General features: G+C 36.9%; 1 protein-coding gene across 1 annotated transcript in view; it reads left to right on the plus strand.

The window, feature by feature from the left end:
- The first annotated feature begins 8,071 nt into the window (after window positions 1-8,071).
- DSG1 (desmoglein 1) overlaps window positions 8,072-16,904 on the plus strand; it is a 39,945-nt gene continuing 31,112 nt past the window's right edge. The window contains exons 1-2 of the mRNA XM_086682675.1: window positions 8,072-8,343; window positions 8,671-9,066. Coding sequence (XP_086538801.1) covers window positions 9,019-9,066 — 48 coding nt within the window. The 5' untranslated portion in view covers window positions 8,072-8,343; window positions 8,671-9,018. The remainder of the gene's footprint in view (window positions 8,344-8,670; window positions 9,067-16,904) is intronic.

Below are 16,904 nucleotides of genomic sequence, written 5' to 3' on the forward strand. Positions count from 1 at the left end.
TATTTTCAGAATTATATCTTTATAATCAGCCAATGACTAACGTTATAAATGAAAATCTCTTAGTTCTATTTCCCCTGCCTTTTTTCCCTTAGAGCATGCTATGCTATTTTGACTTGATTAAGAAAGGTTCTTGACAATGACTGAATTTTCATGACAAATATTCTTCATGATATTTAATTATTTTTTTTTAATTATGTCAATTAAACTATATTTCATCAAAAATTTATAACGCTATTCCTAATTTTTTGTTTTGTATACACTGGTGGTGAAACTATTTATAAAAATAGACATCAGGGGCACTGGGTGGCTTACTCAGTGCAACTTCAGCTCAGGTCATGATCTCGTGATTCGTGACTTCGGCCCCGTTTCAGGCTCTGTGCTGACAGCCTGGAGTCTGGAGCCTGCTTTGGATCCTGTGTCTCCCTCTCTTCTGCCCTTCCCTCACTCATGCGTTGTCTCTCTCTCTCTCCCTCTCTCTCTCTCTCTCAAAAAAATAAAATAAAATAAAATAAAATAAAATAAAATAAAATAAAATAAAATAAAATAAAATAAAATAAAATAAAATAAAATAAAACATTTAAAAAATAGACATTAAAAACATTATAATTTCTAGGGTTAAAATGCCCAAATCAAAATTTTTCAATTGTCCCATAAAAAAGTTCTTTATTGCTAATCTTCATTATCATTGAACATTCTATGATTCAGAACAAAGAATCAAAAATTATGTTTAGTTTATGTCGCCTTATAATCTGATACAAGCCAGCATTATATTTTGTATATCATAACTGACATTTTTAAAGGTTCCAGGCCATTTTACTATAGAACATTCCCAAACTGACATTTTTCTGATTGGTTTCTCATTTAATGATTCAGGTTAAATATGTTGGACAAGAATACTATATAGGTGACATTATATATAGTTTTTATAGCATCATGCAAGGAGGCACACATTGTCAGTTTCTCCCATTACTGGAAATGATTAATTTGATCAGTTGGTGAAATGGTATGATATTTTGAGATCATGTAAATGCCCAGTTCCCAACAAATTTCCATTCAACAGTATTAACATTCATTGATGATCTTCACCTGAATCAGTTATTATTTTGCTGGGTACACTATTAAAATAATCTAATTCTACTTTATCCCCCCTATATTTATTAGCTGGCAATCTTTCTAAAGAGGAACTTACTGTCCACCCCACTACCCTTTTGAGGAACACTATGGGCTCATGTATTCTTTTTTATTCAGAGCTCATTTGTAGCATTATTCTTTTTGATCCTTTTTGCATCAAAGGCACAAACTATGGTTACATAGCAGAGGACTTTGTTATTAGTAGATATATATAGTCATGGTATTGTGTCATGATATACACAACTTACTTCCAAATTATTCAAAGCATGTAAATACACAAACTATACAAAATATACCTTCCAAAATGTATGTGTATATGAACAGAGAGCTAATGTGAAAAAAGCATTAGCAAATTTCAAATTTGGATGAAGGTTGAATTTTTTTAATCAGAAAAGGAACAGAACAAGACAGACAAAATGTTAAAAATTGCTTAGTTCTTACATCAAAACGTCAGGTTCCTTTTTCTTCCATTTCACCGAATATGAGAAGGAAGTGTTTCCCTCCAGTCCCCATCACCCTATTGCTTCACCATCATCCAACCTGTCTGCTGGTTTATTTTACTTTTGTCACACTTCTATATCCTTTTCCTTTCCTACTGAAACCAAACTATTTCAGGTTCATCACTTAAACTATTATGGTGGCCTCCAAATTCACCTTTCTCTGGTGTCTCTTCTCTATCCATTCCAACAGTTCCAGGACAAATTCCCAAAGCAGGTATGACTTTGGTCCATACCTTGCTCAAAGCCCACAGTAGTTCTTTGCCATAGAAGATCATCCAAATACCTGAGCAGGGCATTTAAAGTCTTCCACATTCTGTTAACACATCAGCCCTGCTACCTCTCACAAATAGTCCACATAGGTCCAATTTTATTCCATTTTGGCCGGAAAAATGCATGTTCCCCTCTACTTTCTTTCCCAGCTACGTCTCCATTTGTTGAGAATGTATTCAACCGAAAATTTCAAATTATACCTCTTCCATGACGAGTTCTCCAATTCCCTTAATGTAGAAATTATCTCCTTTTTCTCAGGGCTCATAAAATGCTACAGACCTTTCCTACAGCACATACATCAATGTGTCTCGTCATAGAGACAAGACAAGCCCCATCACTCCTTTTGAGATCCAGTCAAAGTTATAGCCTTCTTAAAGATAGAAAGTTCTATTACCTATTTTCATCTCTCCTGACAGCCAGCATAGTACCTAGTAGGCCTCAAGAAATATTGGTAGAATTGAATTTTGAAAACTACAGTCACCAAAAGTTTCTGAAAATGACAAAGTAAACTTTTAATGTACTCATAGACTGTATACACACCCCTAAATGGAAAATACTCTAGACAAATTTCAATCAGTATATTATCCTGAAACATATTAATACCACCCTCATCAAAAGCAGGGTCTTCAGGGGCGCCTGGGTGGCGCAGTCGGTTAAGCGTCCGACTTCAGCCAGGTCACGATCTCGCGGTCCGTGAGTTCGAGCCCCGCGTCAGGCTCTGGGCTGATGGCTCAGAGCCTGGAGCCTGTTTCCGATTCTGTGTCTCCCTCTCTCTCTGCCCCTCCCCCGTTCATGCTCTCTCTCTGTCCCCCAAAAAATAAATAAACGTTGAAAAAAAATTAAAAAAAAAAAAAAGAATGTGCAGAGTGACTGTACTTTGTTTACACCAAAAATAATAAATAACCTGGAGACATAAATTTGCTGCCAAGGGGTTCCAATATGAAGACATTTTTATCTAGAAGGAAATATGAATTTATGAGAGTTTTTTAAAAGAGGTGTGACATAAGGAGAACAATGTTTCAGAAACACTATTCTGGAAAATGAATGCAATATGTATTAAAAGGGCAAGTGCAGACATACCATTAGAAGTGTGGCACAGAATGCCACGTGAAGAGGGCCTTGAGAGGGTCTACAGCAGAAATGAAGACAGAAAGGCAACATTGAATCAAAAGGAGATATAAATTTGAAAATATAACATGAATTGAAAAGAAGAAATCAAGAATTTTAAAAATCAACTTTAGGGGCGCCTGGGTGGCTCAGTCGGTTAGGCATCCGACTTCGGCTCAGGTCATGATCTCACAGTCCGTGAGTTCGAGCCCCACGTCGGGCTCTGCGCTGACAGCTCAGAGTCTGGAGCCCACTTCAGATTCTGTGTCTCCCTCTCTCTGACCCTCCTCCGTTCATGCTCTTCTCTATCTCAAAAATAAATAAAAATTTAAAAAAATAAATAATAAAATAAAAAAATAAATAAAAATCAACTTTATTATGTCATACAGGTGTAGTCTTAAACATTGTAAGATTTCTCCAACATCATCTCCAACAAAACAGGGCTAAAGGTTCCCAATGTACCCCATGTTTGTTTCTATTTAGCAAGTCGGGGGAAAATCTGTTGTCTTTCCCATTCCAGCTAGCCTGGAGCCATGTGAGGGCAAGAACCATGGGATATTCATCTTTGTAACCCCAGTTCCTAGTATAGTCAAAGTATGTAGTAGAAAAAAAAAAAAAAAATATATATATATATATATGCGTGTGTGTGTATACATGTGTGCGTGTGTATATATGCATGTGTGTGTGTGTGTGTGTGTGTGTGTGGTAGAACTGTACTGATGATAATTTACTGTAAGTAAAATGAAGGACTGAACTTGCACATGAAATCCAGTCCACAGGGGTGGTAGCCAATATATACAGGTATGTGAGTAAGAAAGCCTTCCAGAAGAGAGTAACAATAGTTCTATTTCAGTATGTTTGCAGCTACAGAGTAACCTCTGTAAGGCAAAGTTCAAAATGATTTTGAATGTTCCACAATGCCTAGCATAGCAATGAAAATGAAGTGGATGCACAATTAAAATTATTTTTTTAATTTTTTAATAATAGCTTAGTCTTTAACCACTGTTATTTTATCATAAAATATTTAAGTTTTAAGATACATCCCAAGGACCTCAAAATCATCTGACATTTTTTCCCTGTTCATGAACATTCTTTCTATATAGAGAAAAATACGTTAAGATGTCATGCTATCAAATTCTTATTCTAGAATTGACTAGAAAAAAATAAAATTAAGATTTTCCTTAAATCTGGTTTAAAAGAAAGGCAGAAGAGTTGGGCCATAGGTTATTCTAGGCAATTAAACAGTCTTTCTGAAAACATAAAACTAAAAATATATTTCTATTATAAAGATGTATCTTTTCCTCGGTGATTAACTGCATTAACGTTGGTGGTTACTTCCAGTCAGGATTTCTGCTCATACACTTTGAATCAACTTTGTGGATTCTCCTAAGACAACTAATTTATTAATGAGTCATATTTTGTATTACAAATTATAATTTGTTCACCTAGTGCAGGGGTCAGAAAACTTGTGTAAAAAGCCAGGTAAGTAGTTATTTTAGGGTTTGCAGGCCACTCTGTCCTAACTACTCAATTCTGCTGCAACAGAGGAAAAGTAGCCACAGACAATACATAAGCAAGTAAGCAATTTTTTTCAATAAAATAAGAAAAAAGGCAGTGGGACCAATTTGGCCCATGGCTATAATTTGTCAACACCTACTTCAAACCATTATTTTAAATGTCACTGTGAAAATTTTCAAATATACAGAAAATCAAAGAGAAAACCATATACTATTATTTAGATTTAACAATTAACATTTTTCCACATTCACCCTATGTTATTGCTAAATTACCGTAAGGAAAATTTCTTTTCTTTTTAAGTTTATGTATTCATTTTGTGTGCGAGAGAGAGAGAGTGCACAAGCTGTGGAGGGGCAGAGAGAGAGGGAGAGAAAATCCCAAGCAGGCTCTGCACTGATAGCGTGGAGCCCAACTCGGGGCTGGAACTCACGAACCATGAGATCATGACCTGAGGCGAAATCCAGGGTTAGACACTTAACCGACTGTGCCACCTAGGCACCTGTACCATAAGGAAAATTTCTGTCACCAGTTTTGCCCATGCATAATTTAGCAGTGTCTTTAAAAATAAAGACATATTACTACATAACCTAATAAAATGTATAATAATTCCCTGTCTATATTTAAATTTTGCCAAATATCTCCAAAGTTATTTCTATAGCTGTTTTGTTCAAATCAGGGATCTAATGAAGGGTCAGACATTATATTTGGTTGTTACATATTAAAAGAAAAGTATCTTTTAATCTAAACAGCAGCCTCCAAGGGCGCCTGGGTGGCTCAGTCAGTTAAGCATCCGACTCTTGGTTTCAGCTCAGGGCATGATCTCACAGTTCGTGGGTTCAAGCCCCACGTCAGGCTCTGTGCTGACAGTGCTGAGCCTGCTTGGGATTCTATGTCTTCCTCTTTCTCTGTTGCACGCTTTTTCTCTTAAAAATAAATAGCTTTAAAAAAAATAATAGCAGCCTCCATCCCCCCAGACTTTCGTGTGACTTACTGAGAAATACTGTGATTTTAAAAAATGTGAACAGGGGCGCCTGGGTGGCGCAGTCGGTTAAGCGTCCGACTTCAGCCAGGTCACGATCTCGCGGTCCGCGAGTTCGAGCCCTGCGTCGGGCTCTGGGCTGATGGCTCAGAGCCTGGAGCCTGTTTCCGATTCTGTGTCTCCCTCTCTCTCTGCCCCTCCCCCATTCATGCTCTGTCTCTCTCTGTCCCAAAAATAAATAAATGTTGAAAAAAAAAAAATTAAAAAAAAAAATGTGAACAAGATCTGAAATCAATACATCTCAAAGGAACATTAATATAGAGACAAATACAAACATTTTTGTTTATAGTATCCTTAATATAGTTACCTCAATTTCTCTATTTTTAAGATTTATTTTATTTCCCTTATTTTTTTAAACAATTTGTGGAGCTGATTAGGGTAATTTGACACATATATGAAAGCAGAGTTCCACATATGACATCAAAGCATATTTCATAGGGTTTCTCTGAAATATATGAATCCATGCTATGGGTATTATGCATATGAAGGGGGATAGAATGGTCAGTTACTTTAATTAGGCTTAAGACATTCTAGATTCATAGAATCCATCACCTTTAGTGAAAGATGCTGATTATTTTGTCTTTCAAGAAGGTATTACAGTATCTCAAACTGTGAACAAATATACAAAGTAGGCACTTAAGAAGACATTCTAGAGTTTGCAGTGCCTCATGAGAGAGAGGAAAATCCCTTCCCAGGAGAACTTTGATCCCTGTCAGAAAAATCTGTCAGCTTCTCAGGGAAATTCCAAATACAGAAATTACCCCAAATTTCGTAAAATTTCTAGAAACAAGAACTGTTGGTATATATGTGGTAACTCCCACACTAACCAATATTCAGATAGAAACAGGGTCTGGTGAGACCAGAAACCAACTTGTGTAGCAATGTTATGTGACAGTGTGATATGAAATCACAGATAAAGTGGCTGGAAGAAATAATTGAGAAAATGTGAATATAGAAATGGGAGGGGTTTGTGTTGACTGTGTTTTAGAGTATCTTAACTCATTGTCATCAAGAAATAGGATCACTAAGGAGGAAAAGGGACTGGGTAAACTCACATAATAAGAGTTCATAAAGGAAAGGGAAGCAAAAGGCATTAAATGGAAACTCAGAAAGCTAGAAGTCTCCCATATGAGAAAAGGAATATAGCAGATTTAATTAAAGGGAGTTAAATTTCTAAAGAACAAGCATTAAGGCTTAGGACGAGACAGAAGATAATAAAAGCAATGATGCTCTCACCTCTCTACACTGTGCAATATGTTAACCACTGGCCACATGTGGTTATTTAAACTTAAATTAGCTATTAAATGAAGTTAAAAATTCAGTCATATTAGCTACATCTCAAATGCTCAGTAGCCACAGATGGTTAGTGACTACTGCACTGGATAGCACAGATAGAGAACACTTCCTTCCATGTTTCAGAAAGTTCTATTAGACAACACCGTTCTAAGGAGACGAAGATAGTAGGAAAGAGGAAAAGGCAGGGAAAGAAGTGAAGAAGGAGGAATGATGATTCATAAACTCCCTTTCCTACTTGTGCTTAATGTCACTAGTTCTCATGGGACAGTCAGGATAGCCGCTGCTCTGCAACATTAAGGTTCTGTCACACCTCCTCTCCAGAGAGCTGCTGGAGAGATCACCGCCGACAAAGGCTCTTGGTGCTGGGACTCTGGGAGTAGGGCTTTGAGTTAGGGGTGGAGCCAGGGTTGGGCCTGGGGAAAGGGCATTCAATGGATGAAGAGGGCCTGTGCATAGCCTAGCACCATGCCCAAAATTCAAGGTGGATAAAACATTCACTTGCCACTGGAAAGGTGAAAGAGAAGATCCTCTCATCTCTGGTGCTCAGTGAGTTTTCAGTCATTCACAGTCATACAGTCCTACTACTAATATCTTGCTCACACTAAGTCATAGGTCAACACTCACATTCTATCTTACTCCCCTAAGAGAAATTTGGCCTGAGACTATTCCTCTTATTTCATTTATTCATAACGATCAATTCTTATCATTAGCATTCTTATTCACTGAAACTACATACAGGCATTGCATTTCCTTCTCTCTAAGCTCCATGAGGAACGGCATGAAATTTCAAACCACCATTGAGGGACCTTCTTTGCCACACATCTGTAGTGAAATGACTGCATTTGGTAGAGCCTCGGACCCTCAGAGATATCCTCTCTTTCTGAGATATGCTTTGTGTCTTTTTGACCATAATCAACATCTTCTCAGCTGGATCTCTTGTTCCACACTGCCATTTCAAGATTTCCCACCACTCACGATGTGTATGCTATACACTGCCAGGTGAAGACAGCATAACCCAAGAACACTTTCAGTGTTGCCCTGTGAGAGTCACTATTTTCATAAATTCCAGGGCTGCCTTCAGTCTCCCATTTGCATGTGTGGGCAGCCATTTCTTCAGTGTATTCCCCATGTTCTAATTGGCTCGCTATCCGGATTCTTGGCTTTGTGCTTCGGACTCGTCATTGACTTTTCACCCACCTCACCTGCAGAGCAGCTGTCTCTGGATTTTCATTAGCATTTCAGGCAGTGATCTTCATTTGTAAAACTACTGACAAGATTTTAATTGGTGATCTTGATTTTTACATTTAATCTGGCTTAGAGATATTTTAAATTTTGTTTTGCTACATTTGATAAGGGCAGAACCTTAAAAAGGGAAAAGTACTTGAGGAGAGAAGACACTCGGTTAGAGAGAAAAGAGAGGCTTCCTGGACTCCAGCTGTCTGCTTAAAGGGAACTGTGACATATGCAGAGGACCTTATAACAGTAAGTATCATAGTTTTGCTTGTTTGGATTAACACTTTTTAAAAAAATCCTCACTCTTAACATCAGCAAATTTTCTGTTTCTTTTACAATAACTTAAAAAAATGACTGAATATTTTCTAACATCCACTGAAATGGAAAGTTTATGATTTTTGACTATGACCTGAAGGTTCTTACTATTATTAGTCTGAACCAGATAATCCTTTTTGAATAATATCAGTATCCAGACTACACTTGCCTGTTTAAGAGAGAAGCTTAAACAGCTTATAAATAAAGCACAGGGAAAGCCCCTATCAAGTGTATAACTCTCCATACGTCTGATCATTTTAGATGCTTGACACTGAAAACCTTCATTAAAGAAGTGAATCTTCCAGCCCCACAGAGAGCTGCCTTTCAACTGGAAGAAGGGTGTGTCCCTAAGCTTTTACCTGGGAGCAATGATGATCTTGTCAAGCATTTCAGTGAGACCAGCCCAAGTTTTTAGGGTGGGGATCTAGACTGGTTATACGTACCTTCAGTTCTTCTCCCAGAGAAGGCAGAAACACCTCAAAGCCTGCATGTAAGAACATCTACTGAGAAATTATTTTAATCAGACACCAGCTGAGTGGGGGAAAGAAAAAGAACAGAGAAGAACAAACAAAACTCCCTTGGTCTTGGATGTAAGAGAACCCAGCTGCAATGGACTGGCACTTTGTTAGAACAGCTGCAGTGCTGTTCATTTTTCTGGTAAGTGGATTCTGTTAAAAAAACCCTCATAATCATGCTCATTGTGAACAAGTGAGAACTTTTTTAGAAAGTGTTATTTAGTGTTATTTCTAACCTAAACCCATTAAAAGTTTATGTTAATGACAAGGTGATTTTATGAACTAGATTTTTAAATAGTGTTTCTCTCCTTAATTGAAGACTCGAGCATATTAATGCATCAGTGTCAACTCACCCTATCACATCTCTGATACTGAAGTCAGTGCTAAGTCATGCCGGGAAAATACTGAATTTGGGGAAGTCTCATCGCTGCTTGATAGCATTTGGTTGTTCAAATTCCTTTTTGCAGGGGGGCTCTTAAGCTAATATCACAGGTGTGTCCTGATTTTTACCCTAAACATTTTTCCATTCTTTGGGTAACTCTGCTGGCAAATTCACTATAAAAATAGGATACATATAAATTAAAAAGCATAGCAATTTGCGACTGGCCTCACAATCCAAACTGTCTCATTGGTTCCAGATATGTTTGGGATTCATATCACTAACATCAAAAGCCCCACACTGCTAAGCTATGATTTACTGAAAACATTTTTTAATGTCAAAAACCATGACAATATGGGAGATTTGTAGATGATATAATAAGTGAAGGAATAGCTATAATTAAGGAGTGAGTATAATTATTATGATACTGGTTCTTACTACTGGAAAATGAGCAATGACTGCGATATGAAAGTTGTGTTTGATGGTCAGACAAATGTAATGAGATGTTTTATCACCGTCTCCCTTACACATCATTAATTTTCTCTTTTTAGAGATAATAAAGATAACACTGAGTTGCTGCATCCAGTTTCACTTCTGTTGGGAATTTTAAAATCAGAGTCTTTCTCACAGTAAGGTTAATGTTATCCAAAGAGGCAAGTACCAGGCAAATCACCCTCCAATTTGGCAGCATATAGTCCTGTGGGTCATATTTGTTTCTACTTGCTTAAGTTTTGAACTGGATTGTTGGGTTTCTACAATAACAAGTCAGACCTTTGATTCAAACATGCCGGTTGGTCTGAATTCAGTTTATTAAGTAAAAACGGTCATAGCAGTGGATTTGTTATGAATAAGCATCAATAAGCTGGTAGCTTTAGTTCCAAGCTGCCCTTCGAAGACTAGCCCTATTCCATGGAATTTTTAATAGATCTTTAGGATCAGTTAATATAATTTGGGGTGAGTAAGGATTAATGAGCACTTGTATAGGAGCATCTGTGTATTGCCGAGTAATCAAATGTTTTTATTTTTTGTTTATTTTTAAATTTTTGCTGGCGACTATTCATTTTTGAGAGACAGCGTGAGTGGGGGAGGGGCAGAGAGAGAGAGGGAGGCACAGAATCCGAAATAGGCTCCAGGCTCTGAGCTATCAGCACAGAGCCCAATGTGGGGCTCAAACTCATGAACTCCGAGATCATGACCTGAGCCGAACTAAAATGCTTAACCGACTGATCCACTCAGGCGCCCCTCAAATATTTTTATTTTTAATTTCATTTAAATCTGGTCCATTAAGGCCTATTACAGTTTAATTTGATTAGTTTATTCAGATGCTTATGTGCTTTCATTTAATGCATAATATACCTTATTTCTTTATTTTTATGATTATTTCTAATTAATTACATCCTATGAAACTCCTTTAAACAGTCATTGTCTAATTAGTCATTCTTCAGTAAAATGTATCATTTTATCAAAATCATGTATCCTCATTGACCTTTCTTCTTTGTAGAGATGTTTCTGGACATTTGTGCTTTATTTTCTGAATTTGGATAGTTTTGTTTTTTTCTTTGTGGATTGTTTGTTTGTTGCTATATTTTACCTTGGAATCAGTCACAAATTTCTCATTTGTCTTATGAGACGTATTTCTCAAAGAACTTACTGCATAATGAATTAAAACATTTCTTTTTCCTGTTATTGTAACTTTTCTGGCAAAACATTTTGCTTTCTAGGGTTTGAAAAATCATAATTTATTCTTACTGCAGATTTTACCAGATGATCTGGATAAATATCCTTTGTAGTTATACAATCTATTTCTGCTACAAAATACTTTTTTTTTCCCCTGAAAATTAACTACCTTGATAGCAAATTCTTCTACTTTAGCTTATGGCTAGCCTCACTATGAATGTATGCTCTCACCGGAAAAAAAAAAAGAAAAAAAAAAGAAAGGAAAAAAATCTATGTGAGGTCTTTATTCTTCTCCACTCAAAGTCTAGAATAAGTAAAAATCTACAGTAGAGAGCATACTTAGGCAATTTTAAAAAGCTTTAAGACATTTTTTAATGTTTATTTATTTTTGAGAGAGACAGACTACGAGTGGGGGAGGGGCAGAGAGAGAGGGAGACAGAATCCAAAGCAGGCTCCAGGCTCTGAGCTGTCAGTACAAAGCGCAATGCAGGACTCGAACTCACAAACAGAGATCGTGACCCAAGCCGAAGTTGGACGCTTAACCGACTGAGCCACCCAGGTGCCCCAAAACCTTTAAGACGTTTAAACAGGCAATATATTTAATGCAAATCCATTTGTGAGCTGAGCAACCATCTGTTTATGTGTATTTTGCATAGTCTGTTTAATATACCTGAACGTTTTAGACCTTGTTCAGATTAGTGGGTTACATCAGGGAGAAGAAAGCTGATGAATCTGCTCTTACAACAAGCAAGACTGCCACACCACTATTCCATTATTTAGACAAGCCGCCTAGACAGGCAATGGCTTATACCTGTTAACATTCTGCAAGCCAAAGAAATGCTATTGACCCCTCATTTATTGTTCTTTCTTTTCTGTTTCCATGAAGTTAGTGCATTGTTGGGGGGGGGGAGGGGGAGGTATATGGAATATATTCTAGGCTAGAGAACAATGTTGCCTATGTACCAAATACAAGAGATCTCTGTGAATGGTTGTGACAATAAGAAAATGTATGGCAGGGCCACTGTAGGAAAGTAAAATAGAACCAGTAGACTTTCTATAGTTCTAATGATTTCTGAAAATTACTTGCAACTTTGCCAGATTCAATTAGTCAACACAAATCAATACAAATCTCAAGGTGTCAAATTCTATAGAGGCAAAACTTCTGCAACTCACACTCAAAGAACAAGTAAGCCTATCTTTATCAATTACCAAGAATAACCCAATTTGCACAGCTTATAATACCAGCCTGGCTGCTGCTCTTTCCATGGTTACTATTTCCTTTCAAAAGAAAACCTCTGACCACCTGATAACCCTGCTCCACAATTTGAACTTAGCTGAAATCATTTGGAATATAAGCAGGAGTTTTTCAGAGTATTTCTCAGCACAGGCTAAAATACACAGAAAACAATACATATTTTACTACATAGTTCATCAACTTATTTGAACTGGACATCTTCAATTCCCGTAATTGTGTTCACTGATGCATAAAACAAGAGAGGGATTAACAAACTAGTACAGACCAAACAGAAGACAAGCAAAAGAGAGGATTCTTCATGCTTTCTTGTGCATATAGTGATTTACAGTGATATATATTATAGATAATTGTACATCAGTAAAATATTTTATAGAAAATGGAAATATTTCTGTTCACCTGCTCAGTAAGATTTACAAATTCTATTTAAGAAAATAATTTCCATTTACACAGTGTTCTTGACTGTGGATTTAGGATCAGAGTCTTCTTGCACCTTTGTGAAAACAGGGACTACAAATTTATCATCATTTAACTAGTTTGAGTTGCCAAAGAAGATAAACATTTTGCCATGCCTGATTTAGGTAACAGAAGAACCTGAAGCACCGAGAATGCCGTCTCAATAAATTTGAAGGTTTGGCCCGCAAGGGACAAGATCCACCTATTTAATAAGTCTTATGAATATAGAAAAAAACACTCTTGTGTATACCCAGAGTACTTAGTTTCTGATAACTCTGTCCACTCTACATTCTTCAAGGACATTGGTGCTGAGTATTCCCATGTCCAAACATGCATTGCCTAACGAAAAGGCAGAAAGTATGCTCATCACTGTAGTTATTTATTATGCTTCCATCAGTGAGGGAACGCCCTTGCAGAGTGCTGGGACAGGCCACTCTTGTTGGTTATGCTTGCTATGCAAATTCCTTTAATGGATTTAGGCAGGTCGAATTAGTTTAAGTGCCATTGGCTGCTGATTTATATTCTCAATTGGTCTACGAGAATAGGGTGCAGCCTTTTATACTTGCCTAATGAAAAACCACATCTCCACAAATTAATGGCTGCCTGTTGCTCATAAAACTACCTGACTGTAAGTTATTTGAGGGCAGATTCTGTGTCTGATTTACTTTTGGATCCTTCATAGTGCCCTTGCACCATAATGCAAGATTGCTCAACAGATGTTCAATTACACAAAGCAAGAGCAACCAAAGGCATTTGTGGGATAATTGATATTTTTCTTTCCCTACACATTCCGAAAAAATCAAGAAATTAAACATGGAAACAATCAGGTTGAATTTCCCCAACACTTATTTCTATGGTGTTTTATTACATTTACTTTACATTTCACCTAAAGTTTACTATCGTATTTTTAGAGCTTATGCCCTTTAAAAGACTTAATCCAGCCTTGGATCCCCATAATATACATTCGATACAAATTTGTCAAATAAATAAATAAACCAATGAACAAATAAGAGAAATCAACCTATCAAGGTGTTGTCAACTCCAAACTGATAGTAATACAAAGACACAAGAGGAGGTTTTTCCAAAGAAGCAAATTATTATATTTTAGCTTTGTCTCAGGTTCATCCTTGGGATGTAATATACAGTTATCCAATACATTAGCAGTTCATACTTAATGATTAACAAGTGGCTGTGGAAGACAACCTCCCAATTATTATATACGAGAGGTTTCCTTGTAAAAATCACTTAATACTTTCAAGACCATTTTATTATTTGCAAAGAAATGTAAACCTCACTATCAAAAGAAGAAAACTAAAAATGTATTCATTTCTAAGTGAATTTCCATCGCAAGCCTCCACAGCATATATTTCCAATTTATTTAGGAATCCAAAGTACTCTGACAGAAAACCACCTTATCCTTACTGTATGGACAAGGTCTAGATCAATCAGACGATTTTCTTTAACTTCCTCTCATAGTCTATTGATTTTAATCTCTGATCTTTTCTCTTCCTTCGTCTGTGTTCAGAGCCCTTTTTTTTTTTTTGCCTATTCCCTCCTGCTCTCTCCATTACACTTCTACCAACTAATTTCTTTTTGAACCTCTCTCTCAAATCAAAATCTATTTTCTTCACCTTCAAAAATCCATTTCTCCCTCTCCCAGAATATTTCCTTGGACACCACATCTAATTCTATGATACCATTTTTGTTTCCTTTTATAAACAAATCACCCAGGAAAGTGGCCATCTTTACGTTCGCTTCCCCTCCATCTTATTCCCTAATCCTTTCAGTCAGGAGGGACCTGTTCCATCCAGCGGGAAGGATTCTCCTGAAGGTCACAGGCATTCTCAGGATTCACTTTGCTCAAGTCTTTTATGCCACCTGACACTTGTTCACATCCGATCTCTCCTTCATTTCTCTCTTCCTTTGACATCTGTGACACTGCATTATATTTTCTTCCCATTTCTTTGGCTATTTCTCTTCTCTTTTTCTTTGTCACTTGTTTCTGTCACTGTTCCCTATTCCATCAATGTAGGAATTCCCCTAGTTTCACGCTCAGCCACAGGCTGTTTCTTTGTTGTATTTCCTCCTTTGGGTCTTCAAATTCTCCCATGATTTAAACTGCCTTACCCAAGCAGATGTCCCTCAAATCTGTGTATGAGGCCTGAACTACTGTTCATGGTGCTGATACGTATATCAAATTGCTAAGCACCTTCACCCGGCCATTTCTCTAGCATCTCAAAATCAATGCATTCTAACCTGATAAATTCTGCAACTGCCTTGCCCCTCATCTCTTGGTTTAAAATGGCCATCATTTGGGCGGGGGGCGGCGCCTGGTGGCTCTGTCAGTTGAGTGTCCGACTTCAGCTCAGGCCATGGTCTTGCAGTTCGTGAGTTCGAGCCCCATGTCAGGCTCTGTGCTAACAAACAGCTCAGAGCCTGGAGCCTGCTTCAGATTCTGTATCTCTCTCTCTCTCTCCCCCTCCCCTGCTCATGCTCTGCCTCTCTCTGTCTCTTAAAATAAATAAATGTTAAAAAAAAATTTTTTTTAATGGCCATCATTTGAGCTTCTTCCTTCTCTTGACTCTCAGAGCTTGTCAAATTCAACCGTGTGGAATCTCTCTCTTGATCTTTCTGGTCCGTTACCACTGCCACTGCTCCTATTCGGCTTCGGCTCTTCCTCATCTCTGGCCTGATTTGATGTGGAACACTCCACTGCTTGTGGCCTATAATCCTGTCTCTTGCCACCACCTGTGGTCAGAGTAATCTTTTAAATCCACAATTTTATCATGCCTTTTCCGTGATCAAAAAACTTTGATATTTTCCAACTGCACACAGAGATTTAGTGTTAGAACTGGAAAGGTAACTGTATATAATTTAGTCTACCCCTGTCATTTTAAAAATGAGAAAACTAAGGCTTAGAGAATTTGGGAAGTACATTGAAAGCTTTCTGACTCTACCAAGTACTCTTTTTATCTCATTATTTTGCCTTTGAATATCCAGTAGTGACTTCGTTTCAGCATTTATTCTAGACACTGAGCAAAAGACAATAAGGCTATGTCAACACAACATATTTTTAAGCAGACTTGGCAGTTTTTTAATTACTGATTCAATTGAGAGGCTGACACTATGGTGAAACCTACTTGGTCTTCTGCCTAAATTGCCTCTCATGGGAAAAAGAATGACCCAGCTTCATAAAGTTGGAAGGTTTGTTAGTCATCTGGCATAGTTCTCCAAAACAAACAGTAAGCTCTGACACTGCAGTGTGGTCAGGGAAGTACAAGACAGATAACAGATGCCTACACACTTCTGTAGCTATGAAGAAACGGCTTCCAAATAGACAAATAAGGCATCTCCACACCCCCATCCCACACCCACAAATGAGAGAGAAAAGAGTGCCCATGAGTTCACAAGTAGCAAAAAGTAACATCAGCTTAATTCTGCACCCGCGAGGGACTCTATACTAACTTTTCAGTTACTTGTCCAAACCATTTGGGCCATCTACTTTTTTCTGCCCAGAATCACTATTATTATTGTTATTATTATACATAAATATTCCTAATCATAAGGCTAATATGAGATTAGATTAAAATCAGAATGTTTTGACTTCTCAAAGTTGTAACGTCAATTCTTTGCAGTATATTGTATTTAGTAATTTAGTTGGAACAGACTATCTTATATTTTATTGTAAAACCCACACCTCAAGCACAAATTTACGCTGAATTGTTGTGGAGGGTATTTAGCCATAAATTAATGTCCAAAACTCAATTTCTTCATCTGCAAAATAGAGATAATTAAATTATAGTACTGACCACATGTATTTCTGAAGATTGAATGCATGGATTTCTCTAAATATGTTGTCTAGTAATTAGTCACCATTCAGTGAATTGTAACAGTGATAATAATAATCAACATTAAAAATAATACACAATGAATATATCAGTCCTATAAAAAATTATCTCTTTACACTACTCTCATTAACCAAAAAATACATATTTTCCTGAAGTATCATTTATAATAATTTTTAACAACAGGTACTTAGAAATTTTATTTTTATCTAGTGGTGAGACTGAAACTATAAAAAGTAATTTATTATATTTTAAAATTACTATTATTAGTATATTATAATGCAGCTATAATTTCTTTTATCAATGATACAGATGAAATCTAATCGTGATAATAATTTTCATCCTTTGCAATTCTGAAAAAATTGAAATAG

This window comes from Puma concolor, chromosome D3 (assembly GCF_028749965.1).
Source record: "Puma concolor isolate L17-30 chromosome D3, mPumCon1.1.hap2, whole genome shotgun sequence".
NCBI lineage: Eukaryota > Metazoa > Chordata > Mammalia > Carnivora > Felidae > Puma > Puma concolor.